The 22,899-nt window shown below is 49.0% G+C and overlaps 1 protein-coding gene across 1 annotated transcript in view; it reads right to left on the reverse strand.

Annotated features, from left to right (window-relative positions):
* The window catches only part of SLC24A3 (solute carrier family 24 member 3), a gene marked incomplete at both ends in the record, with an annotated part of 474,110 nt that overhangs the window by 22,746 nt on the left and 428,465 nt on the right, over positions 1–22,899 (reverse strand). The window contains 6 exons of the mRNA XM_079718743.1: positions 942–1,056; positions 3,899–4,065; positions 11,581–11,845; positions 12,606–12,766; positions 14,698–14,831; positions 19,387–19,440. Coding sequence (XP_079574869.1) covers positions 942–1,056; positions 3,899–4,065; positions 11,581–11,845; positions 12,606–12,766; positions 14,698–14,831; positions 19,387–19,440 — 896 coding nt within the window. The remainder of the gene's footprint in view (positions 1–941; positions 1,057–3,898; positions 4,066–11,580; positions 11,846–12,605; positions 12,767–14,697; positions 14,832–19,386; positions 19,441–22,899) is intronic.

The following is a 22,899-nucleotide window of genomic DNA, read 5'->3' on the forward strand; positions in this document are numbered from 1 at the left end:
GAGCAACATTAAGGAAAATAATGTAACCAGCAGAATTTCACAAGGACCAGTGGAGGGCACTGTGCTAAGGCTGGGAGCCACAGGTTGTGTTTGCTGAAAACCAATCTCCTCCCGCACAAATCAGGCACATAAATTAGAGTGGGGGCTGGGAGGTGCACGGCCATCCAGGGGGCATCCACCTAGGGTGGGGCAGGTAAACTGTGACCTTGGTTTTGAGGGAGGAAGGGTTTGTCATACACTGAAGAGTGACTTCTGGCAGCTGGCACTTTGAGGGGCTCTGCAGTGGGTAAATCTTAGGCTATGGGGTCTGTCCTCTTGAAGCCTCAGTTTCCTCATCCATAAAATGCATACATGATTGTCTCTAACTCATAGAGTTGTTAAGTAACATCATGTGCTTAAATTGCCCTGTTCAGTTGTGGCACTCAGCAAAGGTTAGCCATCATTGTCTTTATTACTTTTTTTTTTTTTTTTTTTTGCGGTACGCAGGCCTCTCACTGTTGTGGCCTCTCCCGTTGAGGAGCACAGGCTCCGGACGTGCAGGCTCAGCGGCCATGGCTCACGGGCCCAGCCGCTCCGCGGCACGTAGGATCTTCCCGGACCGGGGCACGAACCCATGTCCCCTGCATCGGCAGGCGGACTCTCAACCACTGCACCACCAGGGAAGCCCTTTATTACTATTTTTAATAATAGAATACAACCTCCAGAAAGGATGTGGGTGCGACCTAGGAAGCGTCTCTGCCTTCCTCGAGGGTGGATCTGCTGACTTGTTTCCTTGTTATTCTGATGCCAGGAAGCCTTTTGACCAGCATGGCACTGAAGTGGCCCAGTGCTCCTTCCCAGCTGGGATTTGGTGCCCCGGTAATTGCCCTGTGACCTCCCCCCACCCCCCAAGTAGGAAGTCCTGCCTTCCTTTCCCAGCCCCGCCCCATTCAGGGTCCCACCTTGTCTGGCCACAATGAGGCTGGCCATGCAGTCGGGCACGCTGGTTCCAGCTGCCAGGAAGGTGATCCCCATGATGACGTCAGGAATCCCCAGCGTGTACCCGATGATCGTGACCTGGGAGAGGCGGGAAGAGGAGAGCTGAGGGCTGGCACCAGCCCCACCTGCCCACAGACCCTCCCAGCAAAAAGCTGAAAAGTCTGCAATCTGGGCGGTCTCTCTGGGGGCCACGTCTGCTCTCTGTATCAAGACAGAGGGCGAGGAACATCTCAGGGCGCAGACGGGGCTGCTGGCAGGGGACCGGGGTGCAGTTACGGAGCCCATGCTCTCCAACCAAAGACTGGCCTCTCTTACTTGTTCCTTTGGGTGAAGCAGGCAGCCTGAGAGAGGAGAAACAGGGTTTCTGGGAAAAGGCAATATAGGGACAGTATCTGAACTCAGGATGTTCCTGGGAAACCCAGAACGGATGGCAGCCATGCTGTGCTGGGAACGCAAGCATCCACGTCCCATGCTGGCTGCATAATGAGACTTTACAGGAGCTGGGAAGGGGCTGACTTACACCATCCAGCCTTGTAGGAAAAGCCATAAGCAGCTGATTCCTTTCCTCTCTTGCTGGACGCCTGGGGACATCATCTCTGCCCACGTCAACCTCTGCTCCACAGTGGCTTACGTTTATCTAGTACTCAGGCACTTTTGTTAGTGCTGAGTGATGTTCGTGGGCTTTAACTTATTTAATTCTCACCACAACCCCAGGGAGTAGGTGCTTATCTCCATTCTTCACACTAGGACACGGAGGCATTGCCCAAGGCCCATGCACTGGGGAGTGGCCCGGGGTGGGGGGACCTTCCCACCCGGGCATTCAGGCTGTGCCCATGGGCACTAGCAGCACCTCTATTTACGCAGGAGGGGCTTCGCTGGAGGAAGAACAGCTGACGAGGAGGCAGTGCTTCCATCCCATTAAATGAGCCCATTCTGGCCCCCAGTTTCCAGATGGGTAAACTGGGAGGAAAGCAGTGGGTGAGAAGGCGTGAGGAGGGGCAAGTGGCAAAAGTGAGTAAGTGGAAAGAGACCCATCCCGGGTCCGCTGGCTTCAGGAGAGGATAACTTGCAGAAGGTGAACCAACGAGGTCATTGTGGGATGCCACATGCCCTTCCTCACTTTCTGTAAAATTACAAGAAATGCAAATGGGCTGTGGTAAGTAGCCCACTCCTCCCAGCTCCTCTGGGACCCCTGCGCTGGAGCCTGGCCTCACTTCCTCCCCGTCCAAGGGTTTGGGGGATGTTGGTTAAATCCATAGGGATGCCTGGCTTGGTCCCTTTCAAACAGGGAATGCACGTCATTTCCATCCAGTGCTGAACTGAATTTGGGGTGGCCTCGGGTTCTCTGCTTTTCCCTCTCCAGGGAGGAAAGTGAGAGCAGAAACACAGCGTTTCTTCTGGCTGTTCTGGAGCCTTTTGTGAAATGGAGCTGCAAGTGTCCTGGCTAACCCTTGTTTTTCCTTTCTCACCCTCAGCGGGGTCCCTGCAGGAATTGGTTTGGCTCCGTGGGGCTTGGCCTGGGAAGGGGCTGCTGCCCTTGCCTCGCTGTTACTGTGGTTACCATGGTTACGGCTGAGGCGGGCGTTTGGGGGAAGTGATTCTCCGGGTGGCTGGACCAGGTCTCAGGGGCTTCTCCTGGTTTCCCGCTTACTCCTGGCCATTTCTCAGGGCTTCTCAGAACCTCCCCCAGAGTGGAAGGAGGCAAACAGAAGGAGGGTGAACCTCGGATCCGTCGGCTACTTTGCGTGTTAGTTTTTCAGAGAAAACCACTGGGCCACCTGGAGTTCAGGGACACCAATGCTATTCCCCAAACCTGGCACCCAATGAATGTGTCAAATAAAAACGTCAATGAACACAGGATGAAGGAGAAACCCCTGGCTATAAGACTTGGGTTGAAAAAAACTTATCTGTTTGTCTGTGATGTTGAAGGCATGGGATAATTATGAGTTAATTGTGTCAGGTTTACACATTTGTTATTACCTCTAAAATAATCTTTTCAGAACCTCTTTTTAGCTCGAGTTTAATTCTCCAGAATTTATACTGCATCTCTACCTGATGCTCAAGCATGATTATATGCACATAATTTTGTCATGGCTTTTAATTTCTGCCCAACTCCAATTCTAATGAATTAGGTTCACTCCTCAGTTAGAAACCAGAGTCATAGATGGGAAGTGCACTCTGGGTGGCTGGGTTTCCTGGAATGGCTTTGGGGCAGAGGCTCTTTTGAGCAATGGTCCCTCAATCCATGCCAATCCTTGAATCATTGTTCAGCTTCAGAAGGGACCCTTGAGCATTCACCTGGTCCAATGACTTCATTTTCTGGTTGAAGAAACTGAGCGGAGATGAGGAGTGACTATGATGGATGGGATTGTCAGCCCCCCCATGCCTCCCACCCTTCCTCCACGCTGGCTGCCTGTGACCCTGCTGGTCTTTCCACTAGAGCGGGTGGAGTATATTTCCCCCACTCCATGGATGTCGGGCTTGGCTGATGGAGTGTGGGTGGAAGTCTCAAGCCAAGGGCCTGGGAGGCACCTGTGTTTGCCCTTACCCTCCTGCATTCCAATGATCCACCGTGAGAAGACATTCCCCAGGTAGCCACTGGTCCAAAGAAAACGAGCACACACACGGAGTAGACATGAACCCCACCTGCTGCCTGAATCAAAGGTAACCACGCTGGAGCTGGAAGCAGACTGCTTAGCCAGTGCCCGCTAAGATCAGTTACTCTATGGTCTACCTGTCGACATGTGAGCAGGAGCATACAGTCTTGTGATGCTAAACCACGGAATTTAGGGCTGGTTGTTACACAGCAGCAATAGCTGACTGATACAGTTACTGGGCTGAAACCCCTGCTCCTGCTCCCCTCTGGTTGAGAGTATTTCTCTCTGAAGAGATCCGGCACTGCACGGGGTCCTGGACTCACCATCCACACCATCATGTAGGAGAAGGCTGCGATCCACAGCGTGGAGGAAGCGAAGGTCACCATAAACCACTTCTCCCAGCGGGGCTTGTTGCAGTTGGGGACAGTGAAGTACAGGACAAAGCTCAGGGGCCAGGTGAATGCCCATTTCACTGTTTCCAGTTTGCCAGCTGGGAAAACAACAAAGGCAAAAAAAAAAAAAAAAAATCAGCGAGCTACATTTCTCTGCTCCACCCTCTGCACGGCTGTCCCCGGACATTTACATCCTAACGGAAGGCCTGTGAAATAAGCCTGACCATGTTGCTCTTTTCCCGGTAGACTCAAATGGCTTTCCACCAGCAACAAAACCAAGCAGAATAAAAAGTTATCCACTGCCACCTGCTAGTCAGGCAACTGGAGCCGGGTGGAAAAGGATGAGGAGGATTCTCAGGATACAAACAGGGAGGGGGGAGAGTGAGGGGTCAGGGTGGAGGTGGGGGAGGGGAGGTAGAGACCGTCAGCTGCCTCTGGGGCCTTCTCCCCATGGACAGGCAGCTGCATCTTCCCAGATTCTAAGGCGTCAGCGGGCACAGCGCCACCTAGTGGAATTGGTCAACAACCTCTGTCAACTTGCTGAAATCTTGAAAGACCATCTGAAAGCTCTCAAGGTTGTCAAAACACCGCTTGAGTGTCTGCACCCCAAGCTGCTATGGATTTGCAAATCCATAATTGCTTCCTGGCTCTAACTACTTACTGCCATGGACAAGATGTTGGATCCGTTAGTGATGACCTGATCCTACCATCTCTGAGCGCTGCCTGAGTGCTGAGTATCAGAGACACCCATAAATGCTTATTTTGGTGACAACATTACCACGAGTTCTTGTAGCCTCAGATTTGAAAAACACAGTAGTTCTCCTTTGGCCATTATTACCATCCTGCTTAAGTGCTAACTCACCTCTAAAAAGAAATATCAAGATCTCCATCTTCCAGAAGGTTCTCTGTGTGCATCCTTCTGGTCAACATCCCACCCCCCTACCACCATAGATTAGTTTTTCCTGTTCTCCAGCTTCAAATAAATGAAATCATATAGTATTTTTGTGTGTGTATCTTCTTTTATTCAACATAATGTTTTCTGAGTTTCATTCATGTGTCAGTAATTCATTCCTAATTGCTCTGTAGTGTCCCATCCTGTGAATACACCACGATTTGTTTATCCATTCTTCCGTGGATGGGATTTGGGTTGTTGCCAGTTTTCAGGTATTACAAGGAAAGAGGCCGGGAGCTTTCTTGTAGGAGTCTTTTTGTGGGCGTGTTTCCATTTCTCTTGGGCAAAGAGCCAGGAGTCGAATTGCTGAGTCATAGGGTGGGTGTTTGTTTAACTTTGTAAGAAACTACTAAACTGTTTTCTAAAATGATCATTCCATTTTATATTCCCTCCAGAGTTAAGGAGGTATTTTTTAAATAACATTTTGAATAGTATGAATAAAATTTATTTTATAATTTTACAATTTATTTTATAATTTTATGCTAGCATCCAGCACTTATTCATACATCTCTTACCAGTCTCCAAACAGTTTCCTGAAACTATTTAAGAGGAAAACTGCAGAGTAAAGTTACACAACGCCACTTTTGGCCCCTGGTCTCCCTAGACGGCAGGGTGATCTCTAGGGGGAGATGGAGGCTTTCTCATCAGACAGCGCTGGGTCCAGTCCCCGTTCTGCCGGAGTCGAGTGCCTCAGTTACTTAAATTCCCTAAGCCTCAGTTTCCTCATCTGTAAAATGTGGACACAGAAACACTGAGCTTGAGGGTTGCTGGCAGAATTAAATGAACTATTAGGATAGGGGTTGGGGCAACATAAGTTTGCATGTTACTGGACTCAAAACCCTCAGAATCTTTCCTGACTCTCCATTCTTTCATTCCCCACCTCAACCCTGGCCACCTGCCCAGGGAACTCGATCCGTCTGCATCCTCCTATCCCCATGGCCTCTCCCTGGACCAGGTCCTCCATCTATGACCTGGCTGAAGACCTGGCTTCCTAAGGGGACTCCCAGCTCCCTCACCTGACCCACCTCCATCTGCGTGCCACTGACAGCCAGAGTCTCCGAAAGCAAACTGTTCTAGAACCTTCCACTGGCTTCCAGTGCCCTCAGAGTAAAACCACATCTTCCCACAAAGCAAATCATTGACTGGTTTGGCTCCTGTCTGCCACTCCCCCTACTTACACACTCCCCTGGCTCCAAGTCTCCTTCTGCCTCAGGGACTTTGCATCTGTGGTTCCCTCTGGATAGAGCTTGTGGCTGTGTCTGTCCTGTTGAGCAGGTGACCTCCCAACACAAATGTCACCAGACCCCTCAGATCACCCAGTCTGAGATCCCTTCCCACCCCACTCCTTGCTTTCCCATCACCTGCACTTATTTGCTTCATAGCAAATGTTTTCTATTTGAAATTAACAGGTTTGTTTCCTCACTATTTTCAGTTGCCCCCAAACTAGAATATAAACTCTATAAGAACGAGTGTTTTCTCCAGCTTGCTCACCACTCTGTTTTGATGCCACGAACAGTGCAGGGCACACATCACATGCTCCATACATATTAGTATCAACAGTAATGACATAACTATGAACAATGTAATCAGACGGACCAAAGGAAACTGTTTTTGAGAATCTAAGGGCATACCACTTACAGGTGCACAATAAAGCAAAGAGAACGCATTTGTAAGAAAGGAGGAGTCTCTCTCCATTAGCTGCTATGCATCTGGTTAGATTTAAGGTTTGGAGGTGGTGAGTGAACAGTGAGAACACTGGCTGTGTCTGGCTGGACTACAAAGCAACGAGGCTGTCTGGGAGTTTTCTGTGAGGGGCTTTCAAACGCTGCACCATCCAGAACACGGCCAGATCCTTGGATCCCAAATGCCTCCTGGAATTCCGCACATTCCTAAACCCTGCACTGTGGTGATGAGGGATGGATCCACCTGGGGCCCTCGGCATCCCCTCACTGACCTCCCAGTCCTCCTGATGCCCTCCCAGGGGGAGGGAGAGACAGATAGACAGACAGAGACAGAGAGAGAGAGAGAGAGAGAGAGAGAGACTTGGTTCATTTAAAATACACACCCAATCAAAGTAACAAAGAAACACAAGAATGGGGAGAGAAATGACTTCAATCTGGCTCTGTCATTCTTCAGAAAATAAAAAAGAGGAAAATGAGGTCAGAACTATGACTGCGAGAGCTTAGCAAATGATATTGGTGAGGGAAAGTTGCAAGCAGTGTAAGTTCACACCAGTGAGTTCTGAGTTTTTTTCTCTCAGCTGCTTTAAAAACTCTAACTTGACACTGGAAGGGCATTATATCTAGAAAACAGTTTTCACTATCATTAAAAATGATATGCTTTCTTTAACTTACAGCTCCACTCTGACAACAACAAAGCAGAAATTCAGAGTATCATCTGCAACGAACCTTTAAATGTAATATAACAAATGTAACTCCTCAAACAAACCAAGTGATGCAGAAATGTGCTTTTTAAGTGATTTCGAGCACCAGGAGCATTCAGATAAGGATCGTCCGTATTTTAGCCAGTCGAAATTTCCATTTCTGAACACAGGGGTAAAAACTGTATCCTTTCTTCTTTCAGCCAGTATTTCTGGACATTTTCCCATCTTTTGTTCCATTGTCATGTGGTCTAAATACAGCCTTCCCCGGCTGGTGGTGGGTAGGTCTATTCATTAATTTAATGAATATTTATTGAACCTCCACTACACCGCTCTGTGCTGCCACTGCTCCAGGTGCTGAGGACATAGCAGTGAATTAACAAAACAACACTCCCTGCTCCTGAACCTGATGTCGCAGTGATTATGTGATGTTTTCAAAATCAGCCAGAAAGTCAGGGGATGAAGCAAGAGCGTGAGCTTAGGACTCTGAGCACAGAGCACCCCTTTGAGCATCACTCTTCCTAAAAAGCAGAGAACTTGTTCCCAAGTTATAGTCCTTTAAAGATTTATTTTTAAACTTTTATTAATTTTTATTTTTATTGAGTTATCATTAACATACCATGTGACATTAGTTGCAGGTGCACAACATAGTGATTCAGTATTTTTATGTATTATGAAATGGTCACAGCTTTGAGACCAGTTGAGACCATACTGAGTTACAGTCCTCATCAAGCTTTTTAGGAAGCTTAATACTGTTAGATGGAGGAAAAGTCATCGCTCAGTATTGCAGACCTAGAGCTAAGTATATACATTTATTCTAATTATATAGGCAATAAAAATGCACATTGTGTTAAAATGGAAAATGTAGAGAAAACAAAAAATAATTTCACCTCGGATAAACATACTAATATTTTGGTGTATTTTGTTTCAGTTTGTGCTCCAGGGAAGTGTATTTACCTCCATACACATGTAACTGTTTCTCTTTCTCTCAGTCAGTAGTAAGAAGGCTTTCTTCTCATAAGAGGTAAGAATATAAGTACAATGTATATGATGTAGACATATATATACTATGCATAGGTATATATAATAAATACATGTATGCAACCTATATGTATGTTATATGCACATAAACATGTGTTCATGTAGGTGTATATATTATATAATATACAATATGTTAAATATGTATAAATATTCGTGTATTAATATACACTATATTAAATTTATACAGTATATAGAAACCATGTTACATGCACACATTAACTCAATCATACAGAGTACATATATGCACATACACACATATACATGCATGTCCTATATATGCGTCTGTTTACACACTCCCACACAGTTACTTACTTGTTAATTATACACACTCTAGTCAAGCCCTGGTGGCAGAAACACAGGGAACCCAGGCCCCTGCAGGATTCCCGTGGGAGGGAAACACATCCTCACCCAGTGGAGGGGCCTTTTTCAGGCCGAAGGAACTTGACCTGAGAGGACCCTCAAGGGCCCTCTGCTGGCCTGAGGGCCTCCACCCACTCGCCACTGGGACGAAGCAGCCCTGCCCAGGGGAAGGCCTGGCCAGACACTCAGCCCCCAGCCTCGAATGGAAGTTCTGGGCCCGGGAATGGGGTTTGTCAGCAGCTGGTGGAGGACAGGGGGCCACACTTGGACAAGCCCATCCTCCACTTCAGAGGCAGAACCAGGCCCTGACCTAGGCTCCCTGGCAACACAGAGGAACCGTGAAGATGGCTGGTGTGCCCCCCGGCCTGTAGCCCCCGCCACCCGCGGTGGCCCCTGGACCAGCAACAATGGCATCACCTGAGGGCCTGTTAGACACGCAGAATCTCGGGCCGCACCCGGATCCCCCGAATCAGAGCCCACCCTTTGTCAAGGATGCCCAGGTGAGAAGGGCTGGTGTAGGGGGACTCAGGATCCCACTTCCGGTCTCAGCACCTCGGGGCCCTGGGGTGAAGCCGAGACCCCTAGGGTGGCAGGACCATGCACAGCATCCCTCCTCCTTGCAGGCCTGTGTGTGCCTCCAAAGGACAGAGGGTGCCTGAGGTGGGTGCCTGAGCCTACACCTGCAGCCGTGTCTCCCAACACATGAGAAGGCCCTGGGGCCTCCACATCTGCATCCTAATCCCAGGGGCAAGGTGGGGGAGCAGGAGTTCAAGATACCCCGAAACCTCACAGTTAGGTCTGGGGTGTACCTCGTCCAGGTGAGGAACAGGGAACACGTGACCCACAGGGGGCCCTTCTGGCCCACTGAGTGATGAGGGTTGTCTGCTCTCACACACGTGGCTCTGATGTTTTCCTGGAGGGGTGCATGTGGGCTCCTGGGCTCCGGGGCCAGCACAGCGCCAGCCACTTACAAACTCGTCAACTAGCCTCATGGCTTCCTTCGTCAGGGTAAGACTTTAGCCAAGTAAGCACTCCTGGAGCTTGGTTGCGGGCTGCTGATGGTGAACTCTAAAAACATGGGCTGGGGGTGGCAGAATTCCAGGTGCGGCCCCCAAGGTCTGTGCCCCAGTTTTCACAGCCTGCAGGAAGGATGAAACACCAGCCCTAACTGTGCCAGGCTCTAGGGCAGAGCTGACCTTCAGACGGGCAGGTCATGATCCATCACGGGAGCCCTCGGAAGCAGAAGGGGAAGCTAGAGGGATGAGGAGTGTGGGGAGGACCAGACACAACACACGGTGCTGGTTTGCTAGACAAGGGGCCACGGGAGCAGAAGGCGGTGGCCTTGGGGCAGGGAGCAGCCCCGGTGACAGCCACGAGGAGGAGACAGACTCAGCCCTGCAACCACCAGGAACCCACTCCTGCCAGGAACCCGAGTGTGCCGGGGCCTCTAGGAAGGACCACAGCCCTGCCCACCCCCCTCCATCACGGCCCTGTGAGCCTCGGAACACCCAGCCAGGCCAGGCCGGACTTCTGACCCCCAGAACCCAAGCAAACCAACCAGTTTTAGCTGCGAGGCTTGTTCTCATTTGTTACAAAGCAGTAGAAAATGAACATGAAGGAGGGTCGGGGGGTCTGGTCATTTCATCCTTAACATGTGTTTGTCCTGGGCGATAGGAAGGTTGCCAAGAAATGTTGCCAAAGGTGGCAAAATGGATAAAGAGCCAGGGTAGTTTTTTCTAGCAAGATAACCTACTAACAAGTGATGATTTAACTCTGGGTGGGCGATTCTGGAGTTTGGGGTCTAGGAATCTGGGTGGGTATTTTCTAGTTAGTTTTGGTCAGCCCTTGACCAGGTTGAGATCTCAGGGGCCCTGAGGGGGCCCCGGCACCCCCCTGAGCTTTACCTGCTGTCCCTGGACACAAAGAGGGGCACAGAAGGACCCTGCATCCAAAAGTAACACGCGACTCTGATACCCTGTGCCCACGTCTCACCGTTAAACGGCCTTACACGTGGAACCAGCACTCCCACCTGAAAACCTACAGCCCCCATCCATCCCAGCACCTCAGTGAAGACACACAGGCTAATTAAGCTTCACACACTTGGCAATGAATGCGAATTGGACCATCACACTCTTTCTTGAAACAGTCAGAAACTTCTGGAAGGTCTAGCAGAATTCTTTGGGTTTGGTCCACCCGTTCCCCTAATGGGTAGGGCTGGGGGACAAGGCTGCGGGAACAGCCAAGTCTTTGTTGGAGGCAGCAGTCGGGGGAGAAGGACACTGCCCTGGTGGCCAGGGTCCTGAAAGCTTTACCAGCCTCCACCTGTGCCTCCACCCATCAAGGAGCCGGGAGATGCCCTGGGCCAGCCCCGCAGTGTGATTTAGGCACTTTCTACCCAGGTGTGCATCCCCTGTGGTGCCCACCCTGGAAATAGCAGGTCCTGGGACAGGTGGGGCCTGAACAGGGATAAGAGAAGAGCAAAGGCCGCCTGGGAGGGCTGCTGGGCCCCCAGGGCTGGCTTGGCCAGGACAGCCTCCCACCAACTGCAACGGGGTGGGTGAAGCCCTTCTCCCCCCAGCACCACGTGCCTGACCAACAGGGTCATGGGCTTTCCTCCTTAGCTCCAGGGGGCCCCGAGGAACAGCTGAGAGAGAGCCTCCTTGAAATGCCCACATTTCAACCCATGACCGAGTGTCACCATCTTTGGACCCCCTACAATAGAGTCTTATCTGCTGTAAAAATTAACATAAATATTTCTACGTCATACAGAGATATTTCCTTGAATTTAAAATCAGAAAGGTCACCCAAGTCAAGGGCATCAACTCAGTGGCCTCAAAATAGCTCCAGACCCCAGCCCAGCCCAGACGCGGGACCTCTTACAGGGTGGGTCGAACGGCGTGTACGGCCCTTCCTCGTCCTCCTCGTCCTCCTCGTCTTCGTTCTCATCGTTTTCGTTGTCCTCGTTCTCATTCTCCGTCTCGTTGCCAGCCTCAGCAACAACGTCGTCCCCCCGAGTCCCATTCACACCTCTGTCCAGGACGCTGCTGGGCCCCATCCCGTTCTCCACCGTGTGCTTAATCGGGATTTTGATGGCCACCTCGGATTCCCCATTGGCATAAGCCCTGCTGTTTATCAGTCTTTGTCTCTGGAAAAAGAAAGGCACGTTCTACTATGGTCAGAGGGGCTGCCAGTCCTCACACCCAGAACACCAGCTATTGGGATATTTCCCAGTCAGCTGGCAAAGAGGTGCTTCCAGAAGACTCTGCAGAGAAGTTCTAAGGGACTGCTGAAAGTAATAACCAACACTGGGAGGAAGGATTAATCTTTATGACCCACTGGAACTTGCAGATCCCTTCAGAGAATCCCCATGTCTCAGATGGGCACTGCTTTCCTATCAGGGTTCTTGATTCCCTGTGTGCTGGGGTGTTAACGTTCTCCTCCAGGTTGTAGGAATTCCTTGGTCCATATGTGAGAAAGCCATGCACATGTGTTTGGATTACTGTATCAATAAGGCTGCCATTCTGGAGAAAGGAACACCCAGGAAAATTCAGGTCAGAGACTCTGCATTATTTTAAACTAGGGTAACCTTGATTTAGCAACTACTTCCGTGCATTCACATCAGAGGGCTTTATTCAGATGGAAGATAAAAAGAAGAAGGTAGGTAGAAGGGATAGAAGAGTTTTTCTGTATAACTGGGAGCTGGACCACGTCTCTGGACATGTGGATGGAAGAGCAAGGACCAAGGTGCACAGCTGGTCCAGAGAGCAAAGACGTTGGGAAATGGCTGCGGGGTATTATTGTGCGAAACGCTGAGTAAGGTGCTTCTACATTCAGACCAGGAAACTTTCTCCCCTTCCCAGTTTCCCACCCCGTCCATGGCAGATGGACTGTGCTTTCCCAGATACCTCATTGATCAACATGCGACTGGCCATGGAGAGTCGAGTCTTGGGGGGAAAGTGGCTGGTGATCATGATCCGAAGACCAGCCTCCGAGAAAGAAAGCTGGTGTGGGTAGGCCGACAGCAGCTCATCTACCATGATCACTGATGCTTTGCGGTGGAAATTGGCTGGGAAAATTAAAGCATAAAATAAAAATAACATTGAGGCTAGGAGCAGGAAAGAGATATTCATTCACCTTCCTTCCATTCCTTTCTTTCCTGCTCTCTCTCTTCTTTTCTCCTATCTTCCTTCCCTCCCTCCTTTCTTCCCTCCCTCCTTTCCTTCTTCTTCCTTTTCATCCATCCAATTACCCATCCATCCATTCATCTACCCATCCGACCATTCATCTATCCATCCATCCATCCAATCATCCATCCACCATCCAATCAACCATCCATCCATCCATCCATCCATCCATTCATCTATCCTTCCACCTACCCATCTATCCTTCCTCCCTCCCTCCCTGCCTCCCTCCCTCCCTCCCCCACTTCCTTCCTCCCTTCCCTCCTCCTTCCTTCCAACTATCCATACAACCAGCCATCCAACTATTCATCCATCCTGGAAGGGTTGTCATGATCAAAATTTCAAGAAGAGTTAAAATCTGCTTTCTATGGGGCTCATCGATACCTCTTTGAAATGACCTGGAACAATTTAAGAGTCCTTCACTAACATGGTGAGAATGAGTGATAACATAGGATAATCCCCCTTTGTCCTCAAAGGATTCTTTTCCTGCCGCTCATATCTGGGGCATAGGAAAGACCCCAATAGTCTTTAGTAACCCTTTATGCCCTTCAAATGTCAGCAGTGCTCATTCTGAGCTGTTAAAAGCTGCAGAATTGACATTAGTCCAGGTGGAGGACATGGTGGGGGGATGCCCACGTTGCTGCAGCCCAGCCTGTGAGCAGGGCTGCCCGGGGGCTAGGGGTGGGGAGCTGGGCTCAAGTCCAGAGGGGGCTCAGGGCAAATCTTGCATCAGGATCTGCTGGCAGGCTTGAAAATAACTTCCATCATGGTCCCAGCCCCTAACTGTGGATGCTGCAATACGAGCACACAGCTCATGGGTACCTGGCCAAGGCCTCACTCCTGTTCTCCAGGCCACTAAACCATGAAATGATCTCTGGAAACTGACTAATAATAGGTAGCTCTCTTTGGTTCCCTAAGAGTATTCCTTTCATGGTTATGAACTACCCTGAAGAGAAGAAACTAAATGAAATCCTTATGTGGGATGGCACTGAATACTCATAAGTCTTTTGTTCACCATGCATATAATTAGTGAGAAAAGTATATCAAATAATTGATTTTTAAATTCTCATAAGTACCCACAGATTTCAAACTTAGATATGTATTTGAAAATAACCTATAGATTTTCTAATTTCTTTTGTTTTGCCTGAAAAGCAAACAAAATGGGACTGAGAAGAAATAAACCCACACATTTCAAGGGGAAAGTTAAAAAGAAATTAAATGAAAACTGAAACGCATTCTAGGCAAACATAAATGATAATTTTCCATGTTCCTCAAAGAAAGAAAATTATTAGAGAGTACTGTATTACCTCTTTGTGTATCAGCTGCTTCATAAGCATCTACTGGATGTAAGTATTACTTTGGGGAAAAAAAGGGTAATTTCCTCTGTCATTTTGCAGCTCGGAAACTGAGGTAATGTAGCCTGAAAGTGAATTTGGATGTAATAATACGCTAATAACAACTATAATTAATGGAGTATTCTGCAGACTTTATCTCCTTGTTACAAAAATTATCCTCATTTTGCAGAAGAGAAAACTGAGGCTCAGAGAGGTTAAGGAACTTGCTTCATGGTCACTCAGTCAGAATGTGACGGAGTCAGCACCTTGACACCCATGGCCTCCTCTCCTTTACCATCTCCCCATTTTCCCTATATCACCCCCAGCACGTTTGGTCCAAGAACTTCCACTGGCTTTCGAGGGCTGCCCATCACCAGGATGAACCTGCTCCCCGCCCGATGCACCAAGGGAGGGAGGGAGGCCTCCTTGGGGGCAGGCACACCCTCTGGGGCCTGGCGGGGGACGCAGCCCCCCAGGGTTACCTCTCTTGAGTAGCACCACGGTGGCGTCGCAGTTGCTGCTGTCGTCGATTTCAGCGTTGTTGGCCAAGCCGTTGACCATGTTTCCCGTGCCCTTGGTCCTCCTCTCGAAGCACTGGTGTATGCAGGCGTTGTATCTGGACACGGCCATGAGCGGAAAGAGCCCATCAGCACGGCCATACCTGCCTCCCCGGCTCCCAGCTCCCCGCAGCCCCCCGCAGCTCCCCGAGCCTGGACGCCTGTGGGGGATCCTGTGCCTTAAGTTATTAGGTTATTACGTTATCATCCTGTTTCCCCCAGAATATACAACCTGCCCATTTCCCAACTTGAGAATATACGGTAAGTGACAAAAAAGCCAACATCACATAGATACATAGGGACACACTGCTTTCTCTGCAGTCTTCCATGTCAGCAGGGGGACCTCTGGGACTGAGTTCCCTTACTCGGGGTCTGTGCGTGGAAGGGCTGTTGTGAGACTCAGAGGGATGGGCAAGGTCTCCCTCCTCTGGGCCACGTCCCCAGGGCCTTTGCTGTCAGGGGCATGCTTGGTGGAGGAAGGTCAAGGCATCACATCCGTCTCTGCTGCTACCCCGGGCTCTGCATCATGGTACACGTGTACAGGCGGGCTGGCTGTCGAGGTCTCTGTCTGCCTTTGGTTTCCTGAGGTCATAGGCTGGGAGCCTGCGAATGTCTGTCACTGTTGTGCCATAATTCCAGGTCTGCTGCGCCCTTGGCTTTATGAAAAAATTCTGGGCTATGATTCTCCAGAACGACTGAGTGAAAATGAATCAAAACATTGTGCAGTGCTTCTTCCATGTGTGTTGGAAGGGAGGAAGCTTAGTCAAGTTCCTAGGATGTTTTGGCAGGTAAATGTCCTGGTCCCTTTATCGTTGGTATTAGAAGACTCCCATAGAGGAATCCTAGGAAACTCACTGGTTTTTAAAATATTTATGACATTTATGAGATGAAAATAAAACTATAAAAATGTTATTTCTGAGACCATTGGCAATTTGAACACTGACTGGATACTTACTCGTATCAAAGAATGAGCGTTCTTTTAGTTGTGATCATGGCGGTTAGGTGAAAAATTAGTCCTTTAACAGACATGCACTGACGTTTGGGTAGGTGAACTGACATGATGTCTGGGGCTTCAGGTCACGTGGGGAGAGGGAAACTGCTAGGGGTGTGAGTGGAGGAAGCTAGTTAATGGTTGTAGGGCTCCTGGCAAGCACGCGGGGTGTGTCATGCTAGTCTGCTGACTGCTTTGCACGGTCAACATTCTTCTTAATGGAAAGGCCTCCCCACTTTCTTTCTCTCCCCTCCTGATGGGGCTCTAGGGGAGACGTGGTGTTTCTGGCATCTTGACTCAGAATCCACTTTCCCCACAGAAATACTGACTCGCCTGGGTGTTTGCTTTAAAAGTTAACAACTGTGTGTTATACATTTATTTGGATTTGGATAATAGGATAATAATACCATGTATCGTATTATTATAAGCGCTTTCTTGGAAGCAGATATTGGTTAATTACTTAACTCTTCCATCATGTTCCATCCTACAAACACCCTTTCAGGTAGGAAGCATTGTTCATTCTGTTTTTAGAAGCAGAAACTGAGACTCAAAATGACTGAATCACCTGGCCCAGGTCGCATGGCCGGGGCTACACAGGAAGCACTTGATCTTAACCACCAGACCACACTGCCTCATCTGGGGAACCAAACTCCAGAGAAGTGACCCAGCGGTACAGAAATCAACCCTCGCTGAGGCCAGGTATGCCTCAGGCTCCGGTAAGGTTTCTACCTGTTGGGCCAAACTGGAATTGCTTTTTGACCTTCAGACAGAATGTTTAAAGTTATTTTAAAGCCATCTACCCAGGAGGCAGCTGATGATTCTAATACATGTTGTTTTTAACGGCTGCTGCTCTGTTTTATATTTTTAATTGAATGTTTTAAATTTTGTGCTTGCACCCTGAAGCTATTTTATTGTGAAGCATGCAATTTTATAAATCAGATTTTATAAAACCCAGTGATTAAAGCCTCTGATTATGGAGCGGGATGGCTAAAGAGCAGAGATTTCAATTTAGAACTTAGGACTAGAATTTATGCAGAAAATTCCACGAGCGCAGTAGCTGCCTTTCCCCGGTCTATTTGTATCCTGCTGGTCTGAACAGCTGGGAGGTTGGTAAAGCTGAGGCATCAGCAGAAACACACCTCATTAGCTTTCACACTGGGCATGGTTTGGGGTAGGGAGATCGTTCACTGTGTTATCTTTATGTCCACGTGCCCCGCCGGCAACTCACGGGCATTACGATGGCTCAGTAGAGGGGTACTGTGGTCACAGAATGCACGCTAGCAAAATTCCTCAATCTTCCTTCTTTTTAGATGAAAAACACTTTTTGAAGACCTCCTTATTCCGTGTAGCCCCTGGTGAATTCAGTATGGGACATGCTTTCATCTAAATTCAGATTTAAAACCCTAGATCCACGTTGGGCTTATAGCAGACACTCAGTCAATTCTCTGGAATAATTGACGGATTCCCTTGTCAAAAGGGAATATGAGAGCTCTTGACTTTTTGGGGTCTCAAAGCATCAAAATGTTAAAAAAAAAAAAAAAGGTGAAATAAAAAATGCTGAAAGAAGACGTCTATTGTTGAGGTTTCCTGACTGTGGCACCGATTCCCTAGTAGTTTTGTTCTTTGAGAGAAAGAGGAACAAGTTGGCTCGTTCCATCTTTAAAGGCTTTTCCTTGGAATCTAGAAACTGTGGAAAACTTTTGGGCCAGCTCTGGTTTTCATGGGAGCTGATGTATTGGGATGCTTAAATGCAAGGTGATTTGTGGTGAAAGTATCTGGTTTCTTTGTTTGCTACCTCATGGTAACTCCACACCAGGATAAGTTTGGGTAAGGTCCTATTCTATCTGTAGAAATGTCCTCTTCCAGTCACACGACCCAGTTACTGGGTCCACACTGACTGTGGGACAGCTCCAAGGTGGAAACTGGGTGCTATATTGAGTGGAATGGCAGCAGATGGCTTACGGCCCACCCTGGCCATCGGTCAAGCCAGCTCCTACCTTCACTGTTCCTGTGACGTTTGTCAATGGCCACACTGATTTCTCCCAACGGGCTCTCGGCCACCAGAATTAATCTTTGTCAGGCCTCAACGGCAAGGAAAACTTGACATGTCCATTGCAGACTGCTACCTGATGGGTCTAAATGGGCAGTTTCTGAGAGCGGTCTGCTGTCCTGCCCCCTACAGAAGGTGATCACTCCTGCAGTCACATAGGCTGGGGAGAGTATGGACTAACTTAGAGCAAAAGGAACAGCTCCCGTGGGGCAGGAATCTTCAGCACAGAATATCTCTGCACCATTGACAACCTCCTCAACTCCATGGCACTCAGCAAAAAGATGAGCTGGCAGGTTTCAACCACGGTGCTTACATTTTACATTAGAGTATGGGAAACATCAGCGACATAACTCTTGATACAGGTGGTAAGCTGTCCAGACTCCAAAGGGAACAAGAACGCATAATGTGGTGGTTTAAAAATACATCCACACATTCTGTGACACTCCTCTCTTCAAAAGGCAAAGTAGACCCGTTGAGTGAGGACTGGACTGAGTGACTCTTTTCTAATAAACAGAACACGGCAGTAGTGACGGTGTGTGACTTGTGAGAGCAGATCATAAAAGCTGTTGCTGGGTCCTTCCTGCTCTCTCTTGAATCACCTGCTCTTTTGGAAGCCAACTCCCGGGTGTGGGGACAGTAGAGTGGCCCTGAAGAGAAGCCCACATGGTGAGGAACTGGGGCCTCCAGCCAACGACCAGCACCTACTCACCAGCAGCGTGAGTGGGCCGTCTTGGAGCCCCAAACAGATGACAGCTGCCCTGGACAACCTCTTACCTCTAATCCCATGAGAGCCCCTGAGCTAGCACCCTCCAGTTCAACTGCTCCTGGATGCTTAACTCTCAGAAACTGTACGAGATAATACACGTTTGTGGTTTTAAGCCATTAAGTTTTGTGGTCATTTGTTAAGCGGCAATAGCTGACTAATACAATATGAATAGTGGAAGTCTGTAGATATTTGATCCATGGTTTTAGTTATCTCTTATCCAGCTCTGGTCCCATCTTCCCTCCACCTATATGGAAACATAACACGTTGAGCTTTACCTCCTCTCTTGTTATGAAAGTGAGCAAAAAAACAGCCAAAAGCTAGGCTGCCAGGTCCTGAAGAGGGGCAAGGGTTTGAGAGATTTCTCAAATGAAACCACGAAGCTTTGATTCTATCATACATTTGGGTTGGAAGGGTCTATGCTTTTGCTATAAGTTGAGATTGCATTGATTCCTAGCAGGCTGCCCAGGGAGCAAAGTGAGCCTCTGATGACAGGTACCCGCCCTGTCCCCTGTTCCTCTGTCCACATTATCACATAATGCTGAGTGTAAGAAAGAGGTTTTTTTTTTTTTTTATGGTACACGGGCCTCTCACTGTTGTGGTCTCTCCCGTTGTGGAGCATAGGCTCCGGACGTGCAGGCCCAGCGGCCATGGCTCATGGGCCCAGCCGCTCCACGGCATGTGGGATCCTCCCGGACCGCGGCACGAACCCGTGTCCCCTGCATCGGCAGGCGGATTCTCAACCACTGCGCAACCAGGGAAGCCCAGGAAAACGTTTTGGGAGACAAACTAAGAAAGTATTTTACTTACTTCATTATGACAATGTAGATGAGATACATCAGCACGAGGACTAAAGACTCCCACCTGTGGACAAACCAAAAACGGTCAGTTAACAGAAGCTGCCCTAGACAGATGTGCCATAGTCCAGGTCCTCTCAGACGCATGTGTGATGTGAATGGCAGCTCACCTGCCAAGCACGGCAGGCATGAAGCAGACGTGCAAACAAGTTCCACATATTTCCTGGTCTGCAGACATTTCCTAGGCTGTATCCAGGTTTTCAGGATCTTTCTGTTCCTCCCCTACTTCAAAGGAAAATGCTCCGTCTTCTCTGTTATTCGTTCACCCCAAAGAATATTTTGAACCCAGCAAGCCTTCTATAATGTAGCTGAATATAGGGGTATGTGTATAAATCTGACCACAGCTTAATCATTCACTAAAACTATTCAGATACAGTTACAAAGGGCAAACTAGAGGAACCGATAAGGGCAACCGAGGGATTGTTAGGTACATCAGAGCAAGGCATGTGTAGAGAGAGGGAAACGGAGAGGGAAAGGAAGAAGAGTTGGGGGGGGAGGGGGAGGGGGAGGGAGGGACAGAGGGGGAGAGAGACAGACGCCTTGGGCAGGGAAGGTGCTAGCAGGAAGGATGAGCATGAATGAGTGGGGAAATGGTCAAGAGAAAGAAAGAAAGAAAAATAATGAAACCTTCTGGAATGTACCTTGAACTTCTGATACTTTGAATATTTCCTCTATTTTCTTTATTTTAGTAACTTTCAGTTAAAAAGCAAGGGAACTTGATTTCTAGGTTCCCCTTTAGCTGTAGAATTTAATTAGTTAATTGAGGGAGTAATTTTGGCTTTAAGAAAAGGTTCCTGGAGGATGGGCTATGAAGAAATTCTAGGTTATGGCTTTCCTTCGCTTTTTCAAGTTCCATGTCTGGAAACGGATCCTGGGGAAATATGTGATCAGATGTAAAGAGGAGGCACACACAGGTTGCAGTGCTGTTTTATAAAAATGAAGTGTTGGAAAGAAGCAAGGCGGTTATCAGATGAAGGACTGGGTACGTGAGTTATGGCATGTCCACAGGGCAACGAGCTACCATGCATTGGCTGAGAACGATTCTGCAGATATGCACAGCCACAGAGATGGTCCTCTGTCATCCTGTTCAGTGTTTCTGCAGCATCGGAAGTTGATTGCCCACCCTCTTCATAAGACACTCTCTTCTCCTGACTTCTGAGGGCCACACTCCTGGTTTTCCTCCTGTCCCCTAATTTCTTCTCCCTCCCTTTGTGTTCCCTCCACTTCTTCAGTGTGACCTCTAATGTTCTCTCTAGGTGATGTCCTCTTGTCCTATTTCTGGAAAACCAACAGACACGTCCACACCACACTTCTCCCAGCTCCAGATTCAGGATCCACTTGTCAATACAGCCTCTCCACGTGGCGTCTAGATGCAGGTCGGAACAGAATTCCGAATTCCTATGCCCCAGCTTCATGTTCTCCAGGGCTTTGCCATGTCAGTGAACTGCACAGTCAAGTCCCACATCTGGAAATAAAAGTGGAGCCCTCTCTACCCTCCCCCATGCCCATCGGGACTCTGTGTCCAAAATATCTCTGGAATTGTGGGTGTCTGCCTGCTCCACTGCTACCTCCCTCCCCCACCTTAATTTCAGCCTCTGAACTGCCTTCCTCAATGTTTCTGGATCCTGTCATTCTTCTGCTTAAGACTCTTCAATTGCTTCCCAAGAGTCTTGAGAAAAAAATCAAAGGTGCCCCTCCCTGCAAAACCCGGTTCTTTTTCCTTCTTCCCCCAATCCTCTTGTGTCCCAACCTGGCCTCCTTTCATTTGCACACGGCAAGTTCCTTCCTTCTCCCCAGAGCCTTTGCACTTAACGTCCCCTCTGCCAGGAATGCTTTTCCCTTCACTCCTTCGCTGGTCCCTTGCATCCTGCAAATGTCAGCTTAAACGTCACCTCCTCCAAGAAGTCTTCCCTGCCTACTCCTCCTTCACTTTCTGTTTGTGTTCTTTAAACCTCTGACCAGTCTGGGATTATCTTCTTTATTTACTTATTCACATTTAATGCCTGTTTCTAGCAGTCACTCGACACCACTCCTCACATTTGATTCCCGCCTCAGCGATCTGGTTTCTCCTTGGATCAGCCTGCCTGACAGAGTGCCCCCGAAGCAGGCACCCCTCCCTCCCCAGCACAGAGCAGCGCTCAGCTCATCTGCACAGGTGAGACTTCTTGAAATGTCAATTTTCAGTTGCAAGACACCTCCACGGGGCCTGAGCGTGGTCCTTATCTCATTGAAACCAATGTACACGTGGCATAAACATAACTGGGAAAAGCGAATTTTTATTCCAGCTTTATTCTGAAGGAAGAGATACCCAAGAGCTGGAGGGAAGTCATGTGATTGCTTAGATGCATTTTTACAGACTTGGCGAGGGGTCATTGGAAAACAAGCCAACGTCAAAGAGACATCCCCATGAGGCTGAATTACGTCCAGCACTTGGTGAACAGGTATATTTATACTCTCTCATTCCTTTGTATCTTTTTGATTTTTTAGTCAAAGCAAGCCCTTCCATTGCAGTATCTGAGTAAGCGTCTCTGCCGTCACATTTCAGGGATGCCTGTGGCGGCGGGGCTCCCTCTCCTGATGGCCTTTCAGGTTTGCCTTGTTGGCACCCAGACTCAGGGCCCACCCAGTGCCTCCTCCTCATCAAGTGAGGCTCTCTGAGGCCCCTCTGCTTTTCGGCCTGATTCCGCGCTTGAGCATCAAGTCTTGGCTTCCTGCTCTTTGGTGTCGCCCCCCCACCTCCTGCCCCCGGGGCCATGAGTATCTCCAAATGACACCGTGATGACGTGTCTGCTCCCCCTAGTCTCAGACATCCCCAAGGCCACGGCCGAATTGGGTTTTGCATTCTGTGTCCAGTTCTGGAACGGAGGCTGGCAGCCAGGAGGTGCTCAGGAATGAACAGTTTGGGACTTGAAGTGACTGCAACTGCAGACCCTGATGTCACACACTCTTCCCATCTGCCCCTCCCGGCCCCAGCCCTCCGCTGTCCTCCAAGGACCTGGGCTTGTGTGATCTGGGTGCGCTCTTCCCTTCCCACAAACTTCCACTCTGAACCACCTACAACTGGCCCTGGATTCTCCTGCCAGAGATTGTCCTTTTCCGTGTTGGGGGGCTACGCCCTGCCACCCCCCCACCCCTCACCCAGAGGGCACGTCTCCACTTCCTAAACAGGGTCCAGAACCACGAAAGCCGGTCTCCAACATCATGCAGATGGACACTGTCCAGGTCGCGTCCCAGGCTCTCCTTTCTCCCCCAAAGTCACGACTCGCTCAAAGAAGAGACAAAAACAGCACCCTGCATCCTTTCGTTTTCTTGTCAGGCCTTCAGACTCACTGAAGACACATTCTGAATTCCTTCTGGCAACAGTGGGGGTCTTGCTGGGCAGGGTGAACACATACCCTACTAGGTGGATCTCTGATGCTATCTATGTCAGACGTCCTTTGGGGCAGGTATCTGATGAAAAAGCACC

The sequence above is a fragment of the Hyperoodon ampullatus genome (genome assembly GCF_949752795.1).
Source record: "Hyperoodon ampullatus genome assembly, chromosome: 14".
In the NCBI taxonomy this organism is placed as follows: domain Eukaryota; kingdom Metazoa; phylum Chordata; class Mammalia; order Artiodactyla; family Ziphiidae; genus Hyperoodon; species Hyperoodon ampullatus.